The sequence below is a fragment of the Ovis aries genome, chromosome 17, assembly GCF_016772045.2.
Source record: "Ovis aries strain OAR_USU_Benz2616 breed Rambouillet chromosome 17, ARS-UI_Ramb_v3.0, whole genome shotgun sequence".
Lineage (NCBI taxonomy): Eukaryota > Metazoa > Chordata > Mammalia > Artiodactyla > Bovidae > Ovis > Ovis aries.
Window position 1 is genome coordinate 71,668,283 of NC_056070.1, and position 19,637 is coordinate 71,687,919.

At 56.4% G+C, this 19,637-nt stretch overlaps 1 protein-coding gene across 5 annotated transcripts in view; it reads right to left on the reverse strand.

The window, feature by feature from the left end:
* Window positions 1–19,637, reverse strand: part of SPECC1L (sperm antigen with calponin homology and coiled-coil domains 1 like) — an 86,145-nt gene that overhangs the window by 13,325 nt on the left and 53,183 nt on the right. For all 5 annotated transcript variants that reach the window (XM_060401354.1, XM_027956857.3, XM_027956856.3 and 2 more), the window contains 3 exons: window positions 14,771–14,854; window positions 12,568–12,724; window positions 10,062–10,164 (listed from right to left, as the gene is read on the reverse strand). In XM_060401354.1, the coding sequence (XP_060257337.1) occupies window positions 10,062–10,164; window positions 12,568–12,724; window positions 14,771–14,854 (344 nt within the window). The remainder of the gene's footprint in view (window positions 1–10,061; window positions 10,165–12,567; window positions 12,725–14,770; window positions 14,855–19,637) is intronic.

Below are 19,637 nucleotides of genomic sequence, written 5' to 3' on the forward strand. Positions count from 1 at the left end.
TGTCTTCATGGAGTTCCATGGGAAGAGAGGAAGGCCGAGGGGCGGGACCCTGAGTCCTGGAGTCGAAGATCCCGCGGACCCCTCCTGCCGGAGGAGCCTCAGCAGGCGCCTCTGAGAGGCTCTGCCTGGCCGGGGGACAGTAACTCCTCCTGAGCACCCTCCTGAGTGCGCAGGCCCTGGAGGACACGCCTGGTTAGGAAAGCGGGAACTGGGGCTCAACCGGGGCTGCAGGGGCCCCCTGACCCGCGCAGGGTGCGGGAAACCCTAACTGCGTCATGGGGAATCTGGCTGAGCACTGTCACCTACCTCACACTAAAACGATGATCAAGCTAATTTATCAAAATGCTAACTAAGCAATCAATTTAAAAATTAGAGCCCTGACCTTTTCGGAAACACATGTTAGCAGCTGCCGTCAAACCACGGCTAAACGACAGAGCACTGGAGGTGCGTGGTGGTTCTAGGAAAACCTGGTCTCCAGCTGCTGTGCTTGGCATGCAGAGTGCCCCTGGACACAGGGGCAGCCCACGCGCCCACTGCGCCGCGCCGAGCCCGGGCCGCAGAGCCTGCTGGGGCTGCGTGAGCCCCTGGCCCAGCCGCCGCGCCGGGCCAAGACGGCAAGTCACCAGGTCAGGACAGTCAGACCAGCGGTTTCCACCGCTTCACCGGCGGGAGCTTGTGAGTGTGTGTGAGTCCACGTAAAGAACGGGTGGGACCACAAGTCTGGCCGCTCGCTTCCCTTTGTTCAAGCATTTTAAACCCTGGGGCACGGTGATATTTACAAACAATGAGAGCTTTCTGTATGGGAACCCAGTTTCCAAGCAAACTGACAATGTACAATAAAAAAAGTTCAGACTTCCAACCTCCATTTGATTCAGATCAAGCCCTTATCTGCAGCCTGCACCTTTCGGAGTTTCACCTCTGGGAAGCCACTCCTGTGACATAAGCCTCCAGATATAGCAGAGGAAACTGAACCAACGCTGAGCCTGGCCCAGGAGCCTCTCAACTACAGAAGCCCCAGCCTTCCCAGCCTCCCACCCTGAGTCACTGGAGATGAGGCTAGGATGGCGGGGAGCGGAGGGGAGAGGATGGCGCAGGGACGCTCGCTGCGTCTCCCAGGGACCCAGGGCCTCCCACAGAGCAAGGACAGGCGTGGGAAGGGGCGCGCCTCTCCCTCCCTGCCCCCCCCCCCTCCCCTCCCCCATCAGCCCCCAGCATGGGGTGACCAACACACACCACAGGGAACCTGGGCCTCTGGGGCCAGCCTCGAGCAGCAGAGCTGTCTTTGCAGCTCCCAGCTGTGGAGTAGAGCCTGGAGCGGGTGTCTCTGTACAGAACCAGGGGGGCACGAACAGGGCCTGGGCGGGGGGCACCAGCAGAGGCTGGGGGCAGCTCCATGCAGGGCCCGGGGGCGGGGGCACAAACAGGGCCTGGGGGCTGTGCGGGCCGACGCCAGCTTGCTCCGAGTGAACGCACGCAGCCGTGAAGGAACTTCCTTTTCCTACTTTGCGAATGATTGTACACTGCTTCAAAGGAAGTCAGGAAGGCCTGGCTATTTTTATCTGTCCATTCGTTCTCACTCTGCTGACTGCCCTCAATCCACAGGGACACACAATTCTGGGAGAATCTGCTACTTCTTAGTGAAAAACAGTTGGGAATAAAGAAGAACCCAAAAGGAAGCACGCTGGGAGACCGTCCCTGTGGTGAGGCAGCGGCCGACAAACCCTCTCCTGAAAAACAACATGGGCCTGAACACACTGGTCAAAAATAACCGCTTCAGGGCTCTGGAGAGCTGACTGATCTCCCGGAAATAAATTAAGGAAATAAATTAAGACTATTATTCAGGAAAAGGGACTAAAATGTCAGGGAAGCACAGAAAGCAGGCAGCCGCCCCTCCAGAAGTCACCTTCATTACTTTCTTCTCTCAGGCTTTTTAAAACAGCGTCACTGCACACAGGAGCTCACTGCAGCGCCACACTGCTGGGTGGACAACACGAATCTAACACCCAGGACAACGGAGGACAAAGAAAGGGGACGGGGCCGCACTGCAGCAAGCCTGCAACAGTTCACCAAGTTGAGTCAGAAAAACCTTAGGTAAGTGGTGGCAAGATATATTTTGTAATCTCTAGAGCAACTGTTAGGAAAATCACTTAAAACAGTGACATGGCAACACTTGGTTCTGCGCGCCCTATCAGAAACACCCTAGAAAGACATACGCCGCACTAACTGCAGTCCAAAGGGAGCCGGGCTGGGGCTGTCGGCCAGAGAGGACTCAGGGCAGAGAGGGCATCCTCGGAACACAGAAAGCTCTCACTCAGCAGCTGACAGAGTCTTGCACAGCAATTAGTAGCAGAGTCCACACAGAACTTTAATTACTGACTTGCAGCTCACAAGCTTCCTGAGACAGGGATTGCCTTTCTACTTCTTGATTCCTGTTTCAATGCCCAGCACACGACTTGGCACAGGGCTTAGTATGTATCTGATAACTTAATTTTATATTGGGAAATATTGCTAGAAGGCAAGTAAAGCATAGCACACATCCCTGTTAAACCATTCAAGTCCATCAATTCTGATTCCGCTAACCTCCACTCAGAAATGCAGTGTCTTACCTTCTTCGGTCCAAGTGCTAATGAGCAAATCCTTCGATAAAACTGTGTATCCTTACTGTTTGAGATTAAATTACCTCGGGCAGAACTAAAAGCTTCTGCTCATTTATTAAAACTATTCTGTAGTAGATTAAGTGATTTCATTATCCTCTGGATTAACTAATCCATCTCCAGCCTTGGCATTTTATCAGAAAACAATGAGATTTCAAAGTAAAGCTCTCTTAAATTACCCTTGAGCCGCTCACTTCATTCTGTTCAATTAGGTGTTCCAAGAGCGAGACGACAATGGTGCGAGAGAAGCTGTTAAGCGTGAACTTTAGGCCAAAGCGGGGCACACTGAGAGGGCGTGCTGTCCCCGGCGCCCGGCTCCTCTGCTGCGGTCAGCTCACACCCAGTCCCTAAAGAGACACAGAGCCCTGGGCCCGCCGACTCCAAGCAGCCAAGCACCCGGGCGATGGTGGAGGGTGGGGGGTAACCGCCTCTCTCTGTGAGCACTAAGGAATTAACTGTGGACTTAAATTAGCTTTAAAACACAATTGTCTACAAGCTGAGGTGCTGACTAGAATAGAAAAAGAAAAGAATCTGTAAAGCAATGGTTCAGAAGCACCTTCAGGGAGTAATTTATCCCAGTCCCTGGGGGTGGGGGTTGGGGGGCTCAGACCCGCGTCTGCAAACGTGACAGCAAGCCCCCCCCCCCAACGCTGATATTCCCATATTTAAAAACTTCAGTGAACAGCTGGTGGCAGGTGTAGCTTAACAGAGGAAAATGTGTTAGATAAAAGGAAAACTCACAAGGGCTTGCAGTGTAATGGACAGTTAATGAAATTACAGCGATGAGCATGGTCACCGCAGAACGCCTCTCAGGAGGGTGAGGGGAAGGCGAGCTAAGTGTCGGCTGGGGAGGCTGCCCCAGCTAACTGGCCAGCGCCCACGACGGACAGCAGGCCCGCTCACAGGCCAGTCGGGACCTGAGGGGGAGCGCGTGCTGCCGGTCACGTATCAGCCCCGCTGCTGCCGGCTGCGGGACCCGGCCACCGCAGGGTGGGTCTCACGCGGCGGGCGTCAGGGAGGGGACGCTCATCAGTACCTACGGTCAGATAAAGAAAGGGCTCTGGCACGTCCGACATGGCTCTCGACAAATTAGGAGCTCTATCAGATACATCTCTCAGCTTAAAAAGATTATGCATACAAAATTATATCCAATTTTAACTCACAGACCTTGAAAATAAAACAACCAGCATCCTACCTTATTTTTAAACAGCAAAACAGATATTAGTTTCACAGGAAACGAAAGCCAGACAGAGAGAAAAGCCGTATGTAGACACCATTGCAGAAGTCTGCACAGGAAGCGAGGGAAACACGTCTGCAGCACAGACTGTCCAGTGTAGAAAAGGGCTTCACTTTCTGTACAGTGACCCATTTTGCTTTGCATTGTATTTCCTCTTGCATTTTAAGTATGCAGGAAATGAAAAAAAAAATAAAATTATTAATGGAGGATTTTAACCAAGTGATTTGCTTTTTTTTAAACCTAAGGCAAAAATCACAGAATCAGAGAATTTAAGTGGGAAGGAAGCAAGAGCCATTACTTAAGTCACTGATTTAATGCTTGAATGATCTCAATCAACTTGGTTACTTAAAATTTTAAACAACTTGATATATGGCAAAGTTCCATAATCTAGGGGGAGGTACTTTCTAATTATTTCAAATTAGTCCATTTATGTAATGGTCTAGAAAAATTTAAAGCTCATGTTACAAGATGACAAAGTAACAGAAAAATAATACTTTAAATCTATTAAACGTAGCAAATGCTAGAATGTGTACACTTCCTCACTTAAGCCTCCATTTTACAGGAATGGAGTTTAGGAGGAAAACAGAGGCCCAGAGAGGCTAAGTAATTTGCAAAAGGTCACACAGTAACAGGCAGAGCTAACAGGCAAACTTTACCTGACCCTCAAGTCCAAGGTCTTTATCACTAGTCTATGTGTGACTATCACGACATGGTCTACGGGTCAAGTGCAATGCCTATAGGAACGCAGAGTCCAGAGTCTCACTAAGCGCCTCTCGAATTACAGATGTTGAGGGTTGGTTCTCAGGAATCTGCGCTTTCCCCATAGTCTTCACAGGCTTTTAGCACTTTCCCCATAGTCTTCACAGATTTTACAGGCAAGCTTGAGGACTGCTATTCTAAAAATGAACCTCCAACGTCTCCCACGACATTCGATATAGTTCAGACAGCCACTGAGCTCTGCCGTGTGCAGGGCCTTCCGCTGGACGCTGGAAGGCACAGACAGGCCCTTCTAAGGAGCTCAGAGTCTGGAAAGGAGCCACACACACTGGCACTTCAGTGCCCTCAGGACTTGGCAGGCAGGGTTCTGTTAACTGGGGAAAACGAACTATAGATACAGAGAGCCCCCCAAACGTGCCCTGAAATGCAGAGAAGCGCCCGGCCTGGACTGGATGAATGAGACAAGGAAGCGTGAGCCCCAGGGGTGCTGGGCTGGGCCCCCACAGGGATGACCCCTCGTGGGGCGGGGCAGGGCAGAAGCAAGGTCGCACAGATGCTGCCTTTGAAGTGGCAGGGGTGGATGCTCCCCAGATGGAGGGGGCGCAGTGAGAGGGTGGGGGTTCAGGGGCTGAGGTGAGGCGGTGGAGGAGCCGACCAGACTACACAGACGCCAGGTCAACCACCAGAAGCCTTGCTCTCCACACCAAGGATTTGGGGCTTTAACCAAATGGCAGAGGGGAAGCAGCTGACAGAGAAATACCCAGATGGCGACTTCAAACCGTTTTGGCAGCGAAGAAGCTGGACAGGAGGATGAGAAAATCACTCATGTCCACGCAAAGCCTCAGCGTCATATGTAACGCCCACAACCACCAAACGCCGTCAGCAGGAGACGGATGGGACGACCGCAGGCGGTCCACAGGGCGCAACACAGTGTGGCCGCAGGAGTGGCCCACGGAGGCCCACATGCCACGGGCGAACCGCGGAAGCGTGGCCCCGAGGAGAGCGGCAGCCACGGACGCCCACGCGCTGCCCAGCTGCAGCGCCTCGACCCACCCGGGGCACGCCGGCAGAGGCAGCAGGCAGACCCGCGGGGCCCACGCCAAGCGGGGAGTGGCTGCTGGCGGGCTCGAGACCTCCGTTCAGCCTGATGGAAATGCTGTGAAAGCGACTGCGGTGATGGGCGCGCAGCTCTGCGCACACGCAAGGCACAACTGTAAGTGGGTGAAGCGCATCTCCCGGCAAGTATAGCGCGATAGAAATCGACATGAAGGAAGAAACATGGGAGGCTGGCCAACGCGGACTTATGCTCAAGGTCTTGGTCCGAGACCCAGCTGGGAGCCGGGGTGCTGGCGTCCCCGCGGCCCGGCCCGCTGCCTGGTGCAGGACTGACTTCTCTCTCACTTAGCGTGATGTTCCCAAGGTTCCCCCGTGTCGTTTCACGGAGCACATCCCGCAATCCATCGAAGAAAGGATCCCGCCATTTGCTCAGGTTCCAGTTTCCTGCCCAGTGCGTTGTCGTTTCCAGCAAACAAATCTTGTGCCCACTGGTTAACTGCCTTGTAAGCATCACACTGGTTTCAAGATTTGTACTTTATGTCTGTTAACTTCAGGTGTGCAGCAAAGTGACTCAATCACACACACACAGGTGTACACATTCTTTTCCAAAGTATTTTCCATCCGGATGGCCAGTGTTGCACGGAGTCTGCTGCACAGGAAGACGGGCGCTGTTGCTCGTCTGCTGTGAACGCTGGTGTGTGCTGCCCCGGACCCCCGCCTCCCTGGTGGCCACAGCGCCTTCTCTGAGTCTGTGAGTCCGTCTCTCGTCTTGTGGTGAGCGCACTGTGTTACTGTGTGAGATTCCGCATACAAGCGATGCCATATCTGTCTTTTCCTGGCTTACTAAGTACGCTAATCCCCAGGTCCACCCAGGCTGCCGCGAATGGCATCATTTCATCGGTGCTGACGGCGGGTAGCACCGTCGTGTACACACACTGCCTCCTCCTCGCCCACGCATCTGCTGACGGGCGTCTAGGCTGCCTCCGTGTCTCGGCAACTGTACACAGCGCCGCAGTGCACACCGGGGCACGCGTGGCCTTCTGAGCCACATTCTTCTCCAGAGGCGTGTGGGACCTTGGTTCCCTGGCCAGTGACCACACCTGTGTCCCGTGCAGCGGGAGTGCAGAGCCTCAGCCACCGGACTGCTCGGGGGTTCCCCCGGATGTTATTCCTCATGATGCTACTCTCGGAGAAGGCAGCGGCACCCCACTCAGCGCTCTCGCCTGGAAAATCCCATGGACGGAGGAGCCCGGAAGGCTGCAGTCCATGGGGTTGCTGAGGTCGGACACGACTGAGCAACTTCACTTTCACTTTCACGCATTGGAGAAGGCAGCGGCACCCCACTCCAGTGTTCTTGCCTGGAGAATCCCAGGGACAGGGGATCCCTCTGGGGTCGGACACGACTGAAGCGACTTAGCAGCAGCAGCAACTTTATGCTACTATAAATGGAAATTCTGAAGTTCATTTTCAGTTTTCACTGCTAGTATAGAGAAACGCAGATAATGTTTACACGAGTGCAAGGTCGTCAAACCAGTCATTCCTAAAGGAAATCAGTCTTCAACATTCACTGGAAGGACGGATGCTGAAGCTGAAACTCCAATACTCTGACCACCTAATGTGAAGAACCGACTCATCTGAAAAGACCCTGACGCTGGGGAAGATTGAAGGCGGGAGGAGAAGGGGACAGCAGAGGATGAGACGGTTGCATGGCATCACAGACCCAATAGATGTGAGTTTGAGTGAACTGCGGGAGTTGGTGATGGACAGGGAGGCCTGGCGTGCTGCAGTCCATGGGGTCACAGAGTCAGACACAGCTGAGCGACTGAAGCGCACCCTCTGTCTGCGGAATCTGTTCCCTGGCTCCACCAGCGTTTCTGTGAACCCTAGCGGTCTGCTACGTGGCCTTCAGGTCCCCTGCAGACACACAGGTTTGCCTCTGCCTTTCCAATGCCTTTTCTCCCTTCCTCACACCCCGCAGTGAACCTCGAGTAGAGACGGTGAGGAGGCACCCTTCCTGCTCAGGCTCACCAGCAGGCGAGTGTGTGTATTCAACGGTGTCTCCCTTGGGCAGCTGGAGGCAGCACCCTTCTAGAACAGGCTTGGTGTGTTCATCATGAATGGGTTTTCCCTTTTATTCCATGACAGAGTGTCTTCCTTTTACTTTTCCTGTGTTGAGCCAGCTTTGCACTCCTGGGATAAATCAAGCTCAGTCACGGCTCACAAGTCCTGCTATCTGCTGCTGGATTCGGTCAGTATTTCATTAAGGATTTCTGCATAAGAAATATTGGTCTCCAATTTTCATTACTTGTGATGTCTTTCTCTGGCTTTGTTAATCACGGTAATACTGGCCTCACAGAATGAACGAGGACATGTTCTCCATTCTATTTTTGGAAGAGTCTGACAAAGTCGGCTGTTAATTCTCTGTAAACGTTTGGTAAAATCTGCCAGGGAAGCCCTATGGCCCTGGGCTTTTCTTTGTTGAAACTGTTTTCATTACTAATTCTGTTTCTTTAGTTGCGATAGGTCTGTTCAGGATTTCTTTCTTCTTGAGCCGGCTTTTTATAGCTTGTATACTGCAAGGAATCAGAATCATCGAGGTTAAATAATTTGCTGGTGTACTGTTCACAGTATTCCCTTTAATCCTTTTCATTTCTATAAGGTCACTTAGTAAAGTCCTTGTTTTTATTCCAGATTCTAGTAATTTCAGCCTCCTCTTTTTCTTTGTCAATCTAGGCAAAGGTCTGTATATGTGCTGATCTTGTCAAAGAAGCAACTGCTGGTGTCAATTATCTCCTCTGCGGATTCGATTTGTGATTTCTGCTCTAATCTTTTTGTTTCCTTCCTCTGACTGCTTTAGGCTGAGTCTGTTCTTCCTTTTCTGCTTTCTTCAGGTAGAAGGTTAGATCACTGATTTGAGATTTTTCTTCTAAAGGTTGGTGTTCACAGCTAGAAATTCCCTAGGAGCTCCTTTTCAGCATCTCCCACAGTTTTGTTACGTCATGTCGTGAATATTTCTTCCGCTATTAATTTCTAACTTCATTCAACTGTGATCAGAAAAGATACTTTGTATAATCTCAACGGTTTAAAATTTACCAACATCTGTTTTATTGCTCAGCACACGGGCCGAGAAGAGTGTGCATTTTGCTGCTGATGGGCAGTTTGTGCGAGACGGCTCACAGCCTGATCAGCACAGTTTATGAGTGCTGACTGTGGTCTGGGTCCTGTGTCCGTGGCTAGGCTTTCCTGTCAGGCTGTACCCCAGTCACTCACCGCTCTGCTTCTTCTGCTGAACGGCTGTTTTATAAGCGGACAGTCCAGTGCCGCCGAGTACATTCATTCACACTGTTGTACAACCATCACCAGTCTCCGTTTCTAGAACGTTCTTCACGCATGACGGCAACTCTGCTCTCTAAACGATGACTGCCGTGACACCAGGCCCCTGGCAACCACCACTCTACTTTCAGTCACCACGAATCTGTTTTGGGGACTTCATATAAGGGGAATCAGCTAAGATTTGTACTCCTGACTTCAGCATAATGTCTCGGAAGAACCCTCAACGCCCATGGACAGGTGAGTGCATGAAGACGCAGGGTACAAACACACGACGGACTACTACTCAGCCACAGAAAAGAGTGAAATGACGTCATCTGTAGCAAAGTGGACGGACACAGAGATTGTCGTATTAAGTGAAGAAAGCCAGCGAAAGACACATACATGCTATCACTATGGGTGGAATCTAAAAAAATGGTACAAATGAGCTCATTTACGAAACAGAAGCAGACTAACAGACGTAGAAAACAAACGTATGGTCAGCAGAGAGGACAGTGGTGGAGGGGATAAAAGGAGCGTGGGATCAGCAGACGCAAGCCACTGTGTGTAAGCCAGAGGGACAGCAACGCCCTGCTGCCCAGCGAGGGGAGCCACGCGCAGCGCCGGGTCGGGGCCTGTGATGGAGAAGAGCCGCACGAGTCCCAGGGTCACTCTGCTGCCCGCCTGAAACTAACGCATCACAAACCAGTCATACTTCAGCTTCTACAGACAGGCTAATAACACCAGAGAGAGGCTGACAGAGGGCCAGGGGGGCAGGCTGCAGAAGAGCCCGGCTGAGAGCTGGCCTGGGCGCAGAGCCTGCACGGGGGAAGGGGAAACGCTCAGAGACACAGCTCAGCGCAGCGAAAACCGTAAGCGAGAGAAGCAACAGCTTCATTTACAGAGAGATATATTTTCACTCTTAGTCCCGTGAGGCCTCCACAGAGCACTCAACCAGGACTTAGGTAAGAAATGCTACGGCAGCTGAACGGGGGCAGCGTGGCGGTCTACCGCTTCAGACGGGAAGGCTCGCGCTGCTCAGCGGTCCACGCCGGCAGTGGCTCCCCTGGACGGAAGGACACGGTTACCTGATAGCCCTCGGTTTTCTTCTGACACCACTTCAGCAAGGCGTTCCTCTTGGACCCCCCATATTCTCTCGCCAAGGCGGACAGAGGATCCTTCCTTTCTTCCCTGGGAAGTGGAGAGAAGAAACATTTCAACTCGTGTTCCTCATCAGAGCGCCCTTCCAAGCCAGAAAGCCAACAGAACAGAACGGAGCACCTCAACAGAGCAAATGCTCCTGGGAGGCGGGCAGCGGCCAGAGGCACCTGCACGCGTCCGACTCCTGCCAACCTCTACGGGTCCCACAGACCCACCGCTTTCGGGGCTCAGCCGCCTGAAGGGAGGCCCTGCCGGCACCCACAGGGACGCCGTGCGCAGGGCCGGCGCGATGCGGCCTGGGACGCTCGGAGCACAGCGGCCACGCCAGCAGCGAGCGAGGGCCGCACGGCTCCTTCCCCTTGGGCCTCGGCCTTCCTTGCCGTTACGTTTCACCTCACGCGATGTCTACGTCCTCGGTCGCTTCACCTTCTTTTTAAAGCACTGACTATAATCACAAAGGACAGGGTTAGCCCAGGCGGAGGATCGCTCCTGCCTTCAGAGAGCACACAGCTGGGGAAGCAGACAGGACAGGGGAGCAGCGAGCGGGAACACCACCCCCAGCACGTCGCTCAGCCTTGCCTGCTAAGTTGCACATTCTTCATTGACTCAAAGTAATTAGCATCTTCCCTTGCATAAAAACAGAGTTCTTCTGTAAACTCACTCACTCGCACCCCCTTGCGAGGCTCGACCATGTCAGGCCATGTGCAGGCGCTGGGCGGCGGGCAACACGGGCCCACCCCTCAGGGAACATCATCGTGCCGTGTGGGGCAGACACACGCTGGAGCTGGGGGAGGGCTCAGCCACCACCCAGGGGTCATCCACGAAGATTCCATGTGGGGTACTTCAGGGCACTGTCACCTGCTTGGGGGCAGAATAACATCCTGCCCCAGATCCGACACTGAATCTAAAGAGACTGTGGCCAGCGTGGCAATGGAGCAAGGGAGACCCGAATCCAACCAGTCCAGCACCAATCCCTCCTTCCAGGGACCACTCCAGGGGCAGGACAGAACGCAGAAGCCTGCCGAGAGCGGGGCTCTGCAGAACAAGCCGTCCCTGGCCAGCAGAGCCCTCTGCACAGCTGGTCTGATTTCCAGCGATGACTGTGCAAGGAAAACAGATTCCAGCCCCACAACCACACATCCAACAGGCCAGCCCGTGTCCCAGATGTCACAGGCGGCGTGGGACCCTTCTGCTCGTATTCACCCTACAGAGGATGACAGGACATTAGAGCACGCCCGAAGAACGAAGCTCTTCCGGTTGAGAGGTGTGTTGAAATAGCACCAATCTTTGTTTATTTTAGAACCGAAAGTAAAATACAAAAGTATTCCAACCTGCAGTCAGACCCCTGTCTCAAAGAGCACTTTCACGCATGCGCTGGCTCACCATACTCCTGTCCTAGCTGAAAGCGCTCAGAGGTTTCTCACAACAGCACCGAACACAGGAAACGAGAATGAAGATAAAGGTGAGATGCGAACCAAACAAAAGAGCAAGCCAAGAGGAAACAAAACTGTCACAACCACCGTGAGAGGCCGAGTCTAGCTCCCACACGTCCTGCTAGAGAGACAGCCTGGAGCAGCCCCGAAGCCCAGCGCAGCCCACGGGCACTGGGGGCCGCAGAATGGGGCCTCCGAGGGGGAGGCGCGTCTCCTGTCACTACTGCCGGGCAAGGAAGCCAGGGCCAGGAGCGGTCCTGGGCAGGCGCACGGCTTCTCGCAGAAGGGCCAGGAACAGGGGGCGCCCCCGCCTGGGGCGCTAGACACAGCCCAGGTGGACGGCGCTTGCCTCACTCGGCCGGAGAGGTGGGTGCCGCCGCTGCTCACTGCGCCTGGGGCCGCTCTCCTAAGAGGCCGGTCCCCGAGAGGCAGGGCGCTCAACCTGAGTATAATCTGAGTCTGAGAGCCCAGACAGTCCACTTTTATTCAGACCCGTAGGCCAATAAACAGGAAAGGTCCAAAGCCACTGCCGCCCCCTTCGGGTTCCGCCTGCGAACGCACTGAGCCTCGGGGCCTGCCAGCGCCCGCCCTCCTCCCCGCCCTCGGCCCTCAGCTGCCCGAGGCCCCTGCCTCCAACCTCCTCGCTCTCCACTCACAGGCGGCGTTCCAGCGTCACTGAGCTCACTTTTGCACTCAGCTGTTTGCTACTTTAAAAAAGCAAAACTGGAAAACAAAAAAAGAGAGAAAAACCCACAAAAAAACCCCAAAAGTAACACCAGCTGCTTGGGGGAAGCAATTCTCTCTGTAACTCTGTTTTATTTCTGCACCTTCTATCATCTTTCTCCACTCTGGGCATAGAAGAGTGGATCAGAAAACATGCAACCCACAAAGAGAGAACACACACCAGGGCTCGAACCCCACTATTTCACAGCCCGATCATCCACTCTCAAAAGGCCCGGGCCGGCCCGGGGGCAGTGCCCCCGCAGGACGCGCCCTCTACCTGATGCGGCTCCGGGCGGTGGGGGTCACGGAGGCTGTGGGCGAGGAGGAGAGCGACAGCTGCGGCGAGGTGGCCCCCATGGCCATGAGCGCGGCGGGCGATGCACCCTCAGGAGCGGATACGTCACGCTTCATCTCCTCGCTGCTTCGTCTGGACACTGCAGGTCAGAGCAGAAGCAGTTTAAACTGAGCTCGAGACTCTCATTCAGCAGGTCCCCCACAGAGCAGAAACCGCCGTGTGTGCGTTACTCGCCCCGTCGTGTCTGACCCTGTGCCCCCAGGGACTGCAGCCCACCAGGCTCCTCGGTCCTGGCATTCTCCAGGCAAGAGTACTGGAGCGGGCTGCCATTCCCTGATTCAGGGATCAGACTCGGGTCCTACCCGCATTGCAGGCTGACTCTTGACCTTCTGAGCCACAGGGGAAGGCCAGAAACTGCCAAGCAGGGGGGAACTAACACTGTCTTTATCTGACTGATGACGTGAAAGGATTTTATTTTTTTCGCTTCAAAAAAACCGTAGAAAAGGGACAGCTGTTGAAGTGTGCAGAGAAGCCCGCATCCCAGCACACACCTGGCCCACAGTGAGTCCCACCAAACCTGGTTCAGTCACAAACACGACCCAGCCAAAGCAACACTTGCTTTCAACTACAAGCAACAAAACCCTCCTGAACTTGGCCAAAAGCACTGAGGCGACGGAAAGGAAAGACAGGGGCCTCGCGTGATTTGGGGTCAAGCCAAAGTTCAGAAAAACAGGAATCAGTGAGACGGAACAGCAGAAGATGTCATGTCCAGTCAACTACCGAGAAGTAAGGAGCGTCAGGAAAGTCCTACTTGGAGAGTCCGACCGAGCTGCACGCGCCGTGCTGGCCGTAGAGAGCCCTGCAAACTGGAGGTGGAAGCAGCCCTGACAACGGGTCCGCAGGGGCGGTGGCGGGTGCTCACAGCGCTGGGTTGCGCACATGAGCCGTGAGACACGAGGCCAGGCCCTGACCCTGGATGGGCCTCCGCAGCAGGCGCCGGCGTGGGAGCGCTGCAGCACCAGCCTGGGCTGGCTGGGACGCAGGCCTGCCAGCACCTGTCACCCCCCCCCCCATATGGCCGGCTAGCACCTCCTGGCAGTGGAGGGCCTGCACCTCTGCGTCGGCTCAGTGATGGGCTCCAAGGCCTGGAGGAGACATGCTTTCTACGACAAGGTCTTAGGAAAAGGATGCGCTTGAGCGTCCGACATAGTCTCATAACCATGCTGCCTTTTCCTTCCACTGTCAAATCTCTGTATAAATCTGCAGTTTCTTTCGAGCGCTGTGCTAGTAAACTGGATGAGAAGCCGTCATAATTTTATATGAAGCACAAGAAACAGACTAAGGAAGAATGGGAAGAACCTGTTACAGGAAAAGGCTCTGGACCTTGACTTTGCAGAGAGACTTTGGTTGGACTTCCCACGCAGCTAAGGTATCCAAAAACTGTACCAACTGAAATTCACATCCAAGTGGGATGGTGCCCACAGGAGGCAGGGTTAAGAAACCTCTCCTTTGCTGGTCCAACTTCTAGTTGAGCTACTGAGGGTTAAAAAAAAGCCACAAAAGGAAAATAACAAGGACGCTGACAAAAATGAAATGTTGGCTCAAGGAAACCAGCACGCGCCCATCAGACACAGCACCGTCACATAGCCAATCACACTGCAGATGCCCGGCTTCAGAGCATCTCTGGTGTGCTCGGAAACAACCTCCAGAACAGTCACAGCACAGCCTGCGGTGAGTATCCCGACCTTCCATGACTACAGGCTTCCCTGGTAGCTCAGCTGGTGAAGAATCTGCCTGCAATGCAGGAGACCCCGGTTCATGTCCTGGGTGGGGAGGAACCTCTGGAGAAGGGTAGGCTACCCACGCCAGTATTCTTGGGCTTCCCTGGTGGCTCAGCTGGTAAAGAATCTGCCTGCAATGCAGAAGACCTGGGTTTGATCACTGGGTTGGGCAGATCCCACATTTGTTAAGTGAATGGAACTATCTAGCTCTTTTTATTTTTGAAATCAGGGCCATGAAATATGATTTCTATGAAATCTGTAAGATACAATGGGGAAATTCAGAGTGGAAAACAGTCAACTGAAGAGGCAGGTAAGGTTAAACAAGCCTAACGAGAAGGAGCTCAACTCCACCAGCAGACCTTCCAGATGCGCCTCTAAAGGCCGCCGCAGACGAAGGGCAGTACCTGAGACGGCCTTTGCGCTCTCCATGGCAGGCACTCTCGGCAGAGAAGCAGGCCGGCTGGTCGAAGACGTCCTCAGCAGATGCTCTGCACAGGGTGGAGAATGCCACAGTAAGGAGACCTGACCCCGCACTTCAAGGGCACAGGGAGCAGGAAGCTCTCCTCTCGCCCCAGAGGCTGGCCCCTCCTTCTCGTCCAGGCCCCCCGGCGGCTCCCAGAGTCCCCGACACAAACGCCGCCTGCCGACAGGGCCGTTTCATTCACTCGTATTTCCAGGGATGAGACACTCAGTGCAGACAGACGCTTCCAAGCCACTGAGAGCTACTTCCGTCTGATGCAATTCAACAGAAGCCCAAGACCCTCTGCTGCAGCAGGGTCTAAAGGCACTAGGTCCACACCCTGCTGAGAGCCCACAGTGCATGGCCGTGTGGCGGGGGCACTCAAGCCCACAGCCAGAGGCGAGTCAGGACGCACATGGGAGCACAGGATGATTCAGGGTCATCAAGCCAGAGGGAGAGGCCACCCACCACGACTTGGGGCGACCGGAAGCCTTCAGCAGCGTTCTGAGGAGACCCTGTCTGGCCGGCTATGCTGCTGGAGAACAGGCTGGGGAGCAGCACTGAGCCCAGGACACACCGCAAAGGTCAGGGGCCACAGTCCCAGCCGCTGAGCCTGGGGCTGGTGGAGAGCAGAGATAGCCGCGGGGGATGGCTCTGGGGGTGGTGCGGCTGGAGGACGACAGCCTCCCTGGCCGCTGTGTGGACTTCAGTCTGGGGGCAGCAAGGACCCCAGGGAGGACAGAAGCAGTCCCCCCCTCACCTGTCCCCCCCTCCACTACACCAGGCGGGGTCGGGGGACTCTGGAGTCCCCAGCCCTGGGGCAGCAGGTCCCCTGGCCCAGCAGGTCCCCTGGCCCCTGGCCCAGCCATCTCACCACCCTGGGGCCAAGCTCCAACACCCCCTCCCTGGCACCTGCTTCCCACAGCGGGCGCCCCAGACCCAGGCCAGCTCGCCTCCGTGCCCGGCGCCGCTGTAGTCAGGCTGGGAGGACGGGCACAGGAGGGCCGGGCGTGCTGCGTGTGCCCGGGACGCACGCCAGGTGGGGCTAGTGAAGACTGCTCACCTCTTCTGAGTGCAGCACACTTGGATGGGAAAGGGGAGCGCCACGGACGCAGACAGCCCGGGCGCGCCGCCGCCCGCTTCACGCTCTCCCTCTCGGCCGCCAGGGCGCCAGCTGCCTCTCCAGGACAGCATCTCTCACTCTGACGTGCACTTCCCGAGTGTGGAAGGCACGCGTGTGAGGCCATGCCCACACGGCGCCCCGGAGGGGAGGGAGGGGAGGCAGGGGAGCGAGCGGGTGAAGACAGGCCCACCCAGCCCAGAGCCGCCACCCCTTCCTCGTCCTGAACCGACACACCCTGAGCCCCGAGCTGCCGCACGCGCCCTCTCAGAAGCGCGCATCGTGCACAAAGATGGGCTCAGCAGAGCCGGGGGAGCGCGGAAGCCGCAGGAAACAGGAGCCCGAGTGCCCGCTTCACAGCTACAAGACAGGGCCTGTCCCAGAGGCTTCATCTCCCAGGGAATGAGGGGGAGACCAGGCATCAGAAGCACACGGGCGCAGGGCGAGGGCCCCGGGCACACGACGGGGGCGCAGCGCACAGAAGCCCGCCCGCCGCCGGCGCATGCGTGCCCAAGGACCCACGTCGTCTCAGCTCAGCAGGGCTGGCACTTACACTCTGAGGAGGCACCTTCCCGCGGGCCAGGGCGGCGCCCGCGCACACACCCTCCGCCCTGCCGCGTGGGTCAGAGCACACGCGAACTGCCAGCGCGCGCGGCAGAGGAGGCAGGCAGGAGACCGCAGACGCTGCGGTGACCGGGGCTGCTCTCGGCAGCCTCGTCTGTAACCCGTGCGCTACACGAAACCACTGGGCACGACGTGCGGCTGCAGCGAGGAGGGCAGCGGGCAGGAGCCCGCCCTCGTGGAGCTGCGTCTACGGCGGGAATAGGACGTGTGAGACACAACCGCGTGCGAGGGGCACAGGGAAGCGGCGGCGCCGGGCCGAGAGCTGCCCAGAGCCTGGAGAGGCCTCCCCGGGAGCGATGCCGCGGCGAGCAGGGCGGTGACCTGCGGCCTTCACGCAGGCGCAGGAGAGGGGCTTCCGGAAACGCCTGGACCAGCAGGGCTGCGAGGGCGGGGCCGAGGGCGGGGCCGAGGGCGGGGCCGAGGGCGGGGCCGAGGGCGGGCCCCACCCCTGGGGCGGGGCTGAGGGGACAGTCGTCCGCCCGGGGGTGGGGTGCAGGGGGCAGGGCGCGGTGCACGCAGGTGACGAGCGGACTGCAGGGCAGACAGCGGGAGGCCTGGACGCGGGCGGTGGCAGGGGAGACATACAAGGGCTCAAGGCTGCTCAGGGGCAGACTCGCAGACTGCTGACCACGTGGACAAGCAGCTGAGAGAGGAGGGTCCTGCGCGCAGATGCGCGAGGAGGAGGGCTGTGGGAGGGAAGCGAGGGGCACACGCGGCACTGAGAGGCCGGGAGACGCCCAGGGCCGCCGGCGCGTTCCGGGGACAGCGGTGAACACACCCAGCTCTGTCAGCGCCCAGCGGATGAGAGGGGGACGACCTGGTGGCAGGAGGCCACGTGGCCGGGGTCGGAACCGCCGCAGGCGCTGGGGACGGGAGAGGTGCGAGCGTGCTGAGAGCGGAGCGGGGAAGCGGTGGGTGTGCCAGGTGAAGAGGCGGGTGGTGGTGGGGGGAGCCGCGGGGCGGGCCACGCAGCAGCTGCGCACTGAGACCCCCGCCCACCCTCGAGGCAGGCGCACGGGCTGCTGCTTGGTCCTCCCGCCTGAGGCTGGCAGGGCAGCTGTCCCCGCTTCCCTCATCAAACTTACCGGCAGCGCAGTGGGTTTAAAACCAGGAGCCAAGGGCTTCCCTGGAGGCCCAGGGGTAGGACTCTGCACTGCCCCCAAGACACCCGTCAGACTCCTGACCCAGGAACTAAGACCCTGAGTGCCGCAGGGCGGGGCCAAGAGAAAAGAAACACCAGTGAGAAAAGCGAACTATGTGACTTCTTTCCACTGTTCTGCGTGCTTGAAATGTTTCATGACAATATGCTGGAGAAAATATGAGAGCCTAGACAGGGTTTATCAAGACAGACAGCAAGAACCACCTTCAGAAGTGAACGGACGCACACAGGCTGCAGACGCAGCAGGGCGCGTTTTTCTCGCAAACGCTCCTGCGAAGCTCCCCGCTCCGGCGAGGCCAGAATCGGGCTTGGGTCCACCCTCTGGAGAAGGGAAACTGCTGTGAAACTTTTCAGTAACTTTTCTTCTCCTTCTAACTGAAAAGACTCGGCTTTCTAGCGAAACCTTTGAACTTCGTGTGACATTTCTTACGTATGCCCTCACCATAAACCAGTTTTTTCAAAACACTGAATTTTTTTAAAGGTTTACATCTCTGTCCGCAAATAACACAACTCAGTGGGATGGTCACAGCAAGACTCTCCTTGCAGAAGGCGGCTCTCCTTGCACTGGTCCGCTTTCCTGGACGTCTGAGCTGATGACACAGACACGGCCCTCAGGCCGCGCCGACCCTGGGCAACCCCAGCTCCCCAGCCATCTGCTTGACCAACCAACGTCTCCGCCTGACTGTGGACCTTAAAGATCACTGTACAAGGGGCCAGTAAAGACCCTCCCAACTACCTGGATCCACGTACCTGCTCAGGCTAGAAACACGAGCTCATATGCAGTCTACAAAGGCCCGCCTCTTATGGCCCAGACCACCGAATTCAACTGCCAACTGTACCAACAGAAGTCTACTTATGCCAAGATCTCTGGTCTGAAACACCTTCCTGTGTCTGACATACAAGCATGACGAAGGGAAGGACAGAACAGCTACGTCTTCTATAACACGCTTCACGGGAGAAGCCACGTTTCAGCACAGTGGACAGAGGCGGCGCTTCGGGGCTTCGGGGCTCTCACCGGCCAAGGGCAGACTGTGCCGTCTCAGTCACGCCCGGACAGCGGTCGCGGCGCGGCCGTGCTCGGGCCTCCCCTCTCAGGTGGCCTGGAGAGCCACGGTGGCTTCTGAGGACCGAGACCCAGCTGCTGGCTCTGAGTTTTGTAAGTGGTTTCTTTCCCTGGTGAGTATTTAAGATAAAAGGCTACACTAGCATCAAATTTTGGGTAAGAAGTCACCCAAAAGTGTTTCCTGCTCTCTGTATTTGCAGTTTCAAGCAAGCCCAGTAAAGGCATCAGAGCAGACAGACGTGGAGAGAGAGGGCGGCTCCCGCAGGGGGACCGCAGACCCCTGTGCCCGGTGGCGTCATCACCCATCACCCGATCGTTACCAGGAGACAAACAGAAGGGAGCCAGACAAAGCCCCGAAACACTCACCGCACTAGCCTGTTCCTCAGTAACCCTGGCCCTCAGAGCTGATACGCCCACTCTCCACCCACAAAACCAGGGCACGGGGGACTCGACAGCCATCTCTGTCCAGTTCCCCAGGCTCGTCCGTCCCTAAGAGCCACTTGGGGTGCTTGTGGGAAGAAGTGTCCACGCCAGCACACGGAAGGTGAGGCCCGGGGGTCCACATTTTATCGAGTGATTCAGGTAAAGCTCACCAACAGGTAAGTTTGATAAACAGTGCTGGTGCTAGCAAGGTTTCCCCATAAACCTCGTGCTGCTGTGAGCCGATCAAGATGAGTCGGTAGGGCAGCCTTGAAGGGGAGAGGCCCTTCGGACGCAGCTACAGAGCGACCACATGCAGGAGAGGGGTCGTGCGCTCAGCACGACCGGGTGCAGCCCGCAGCCGCCGACACCGTGGACCAGGGCTGCTCAGGGACAGGGGAGGGGGCAAGGGTGACCGCAGGGGT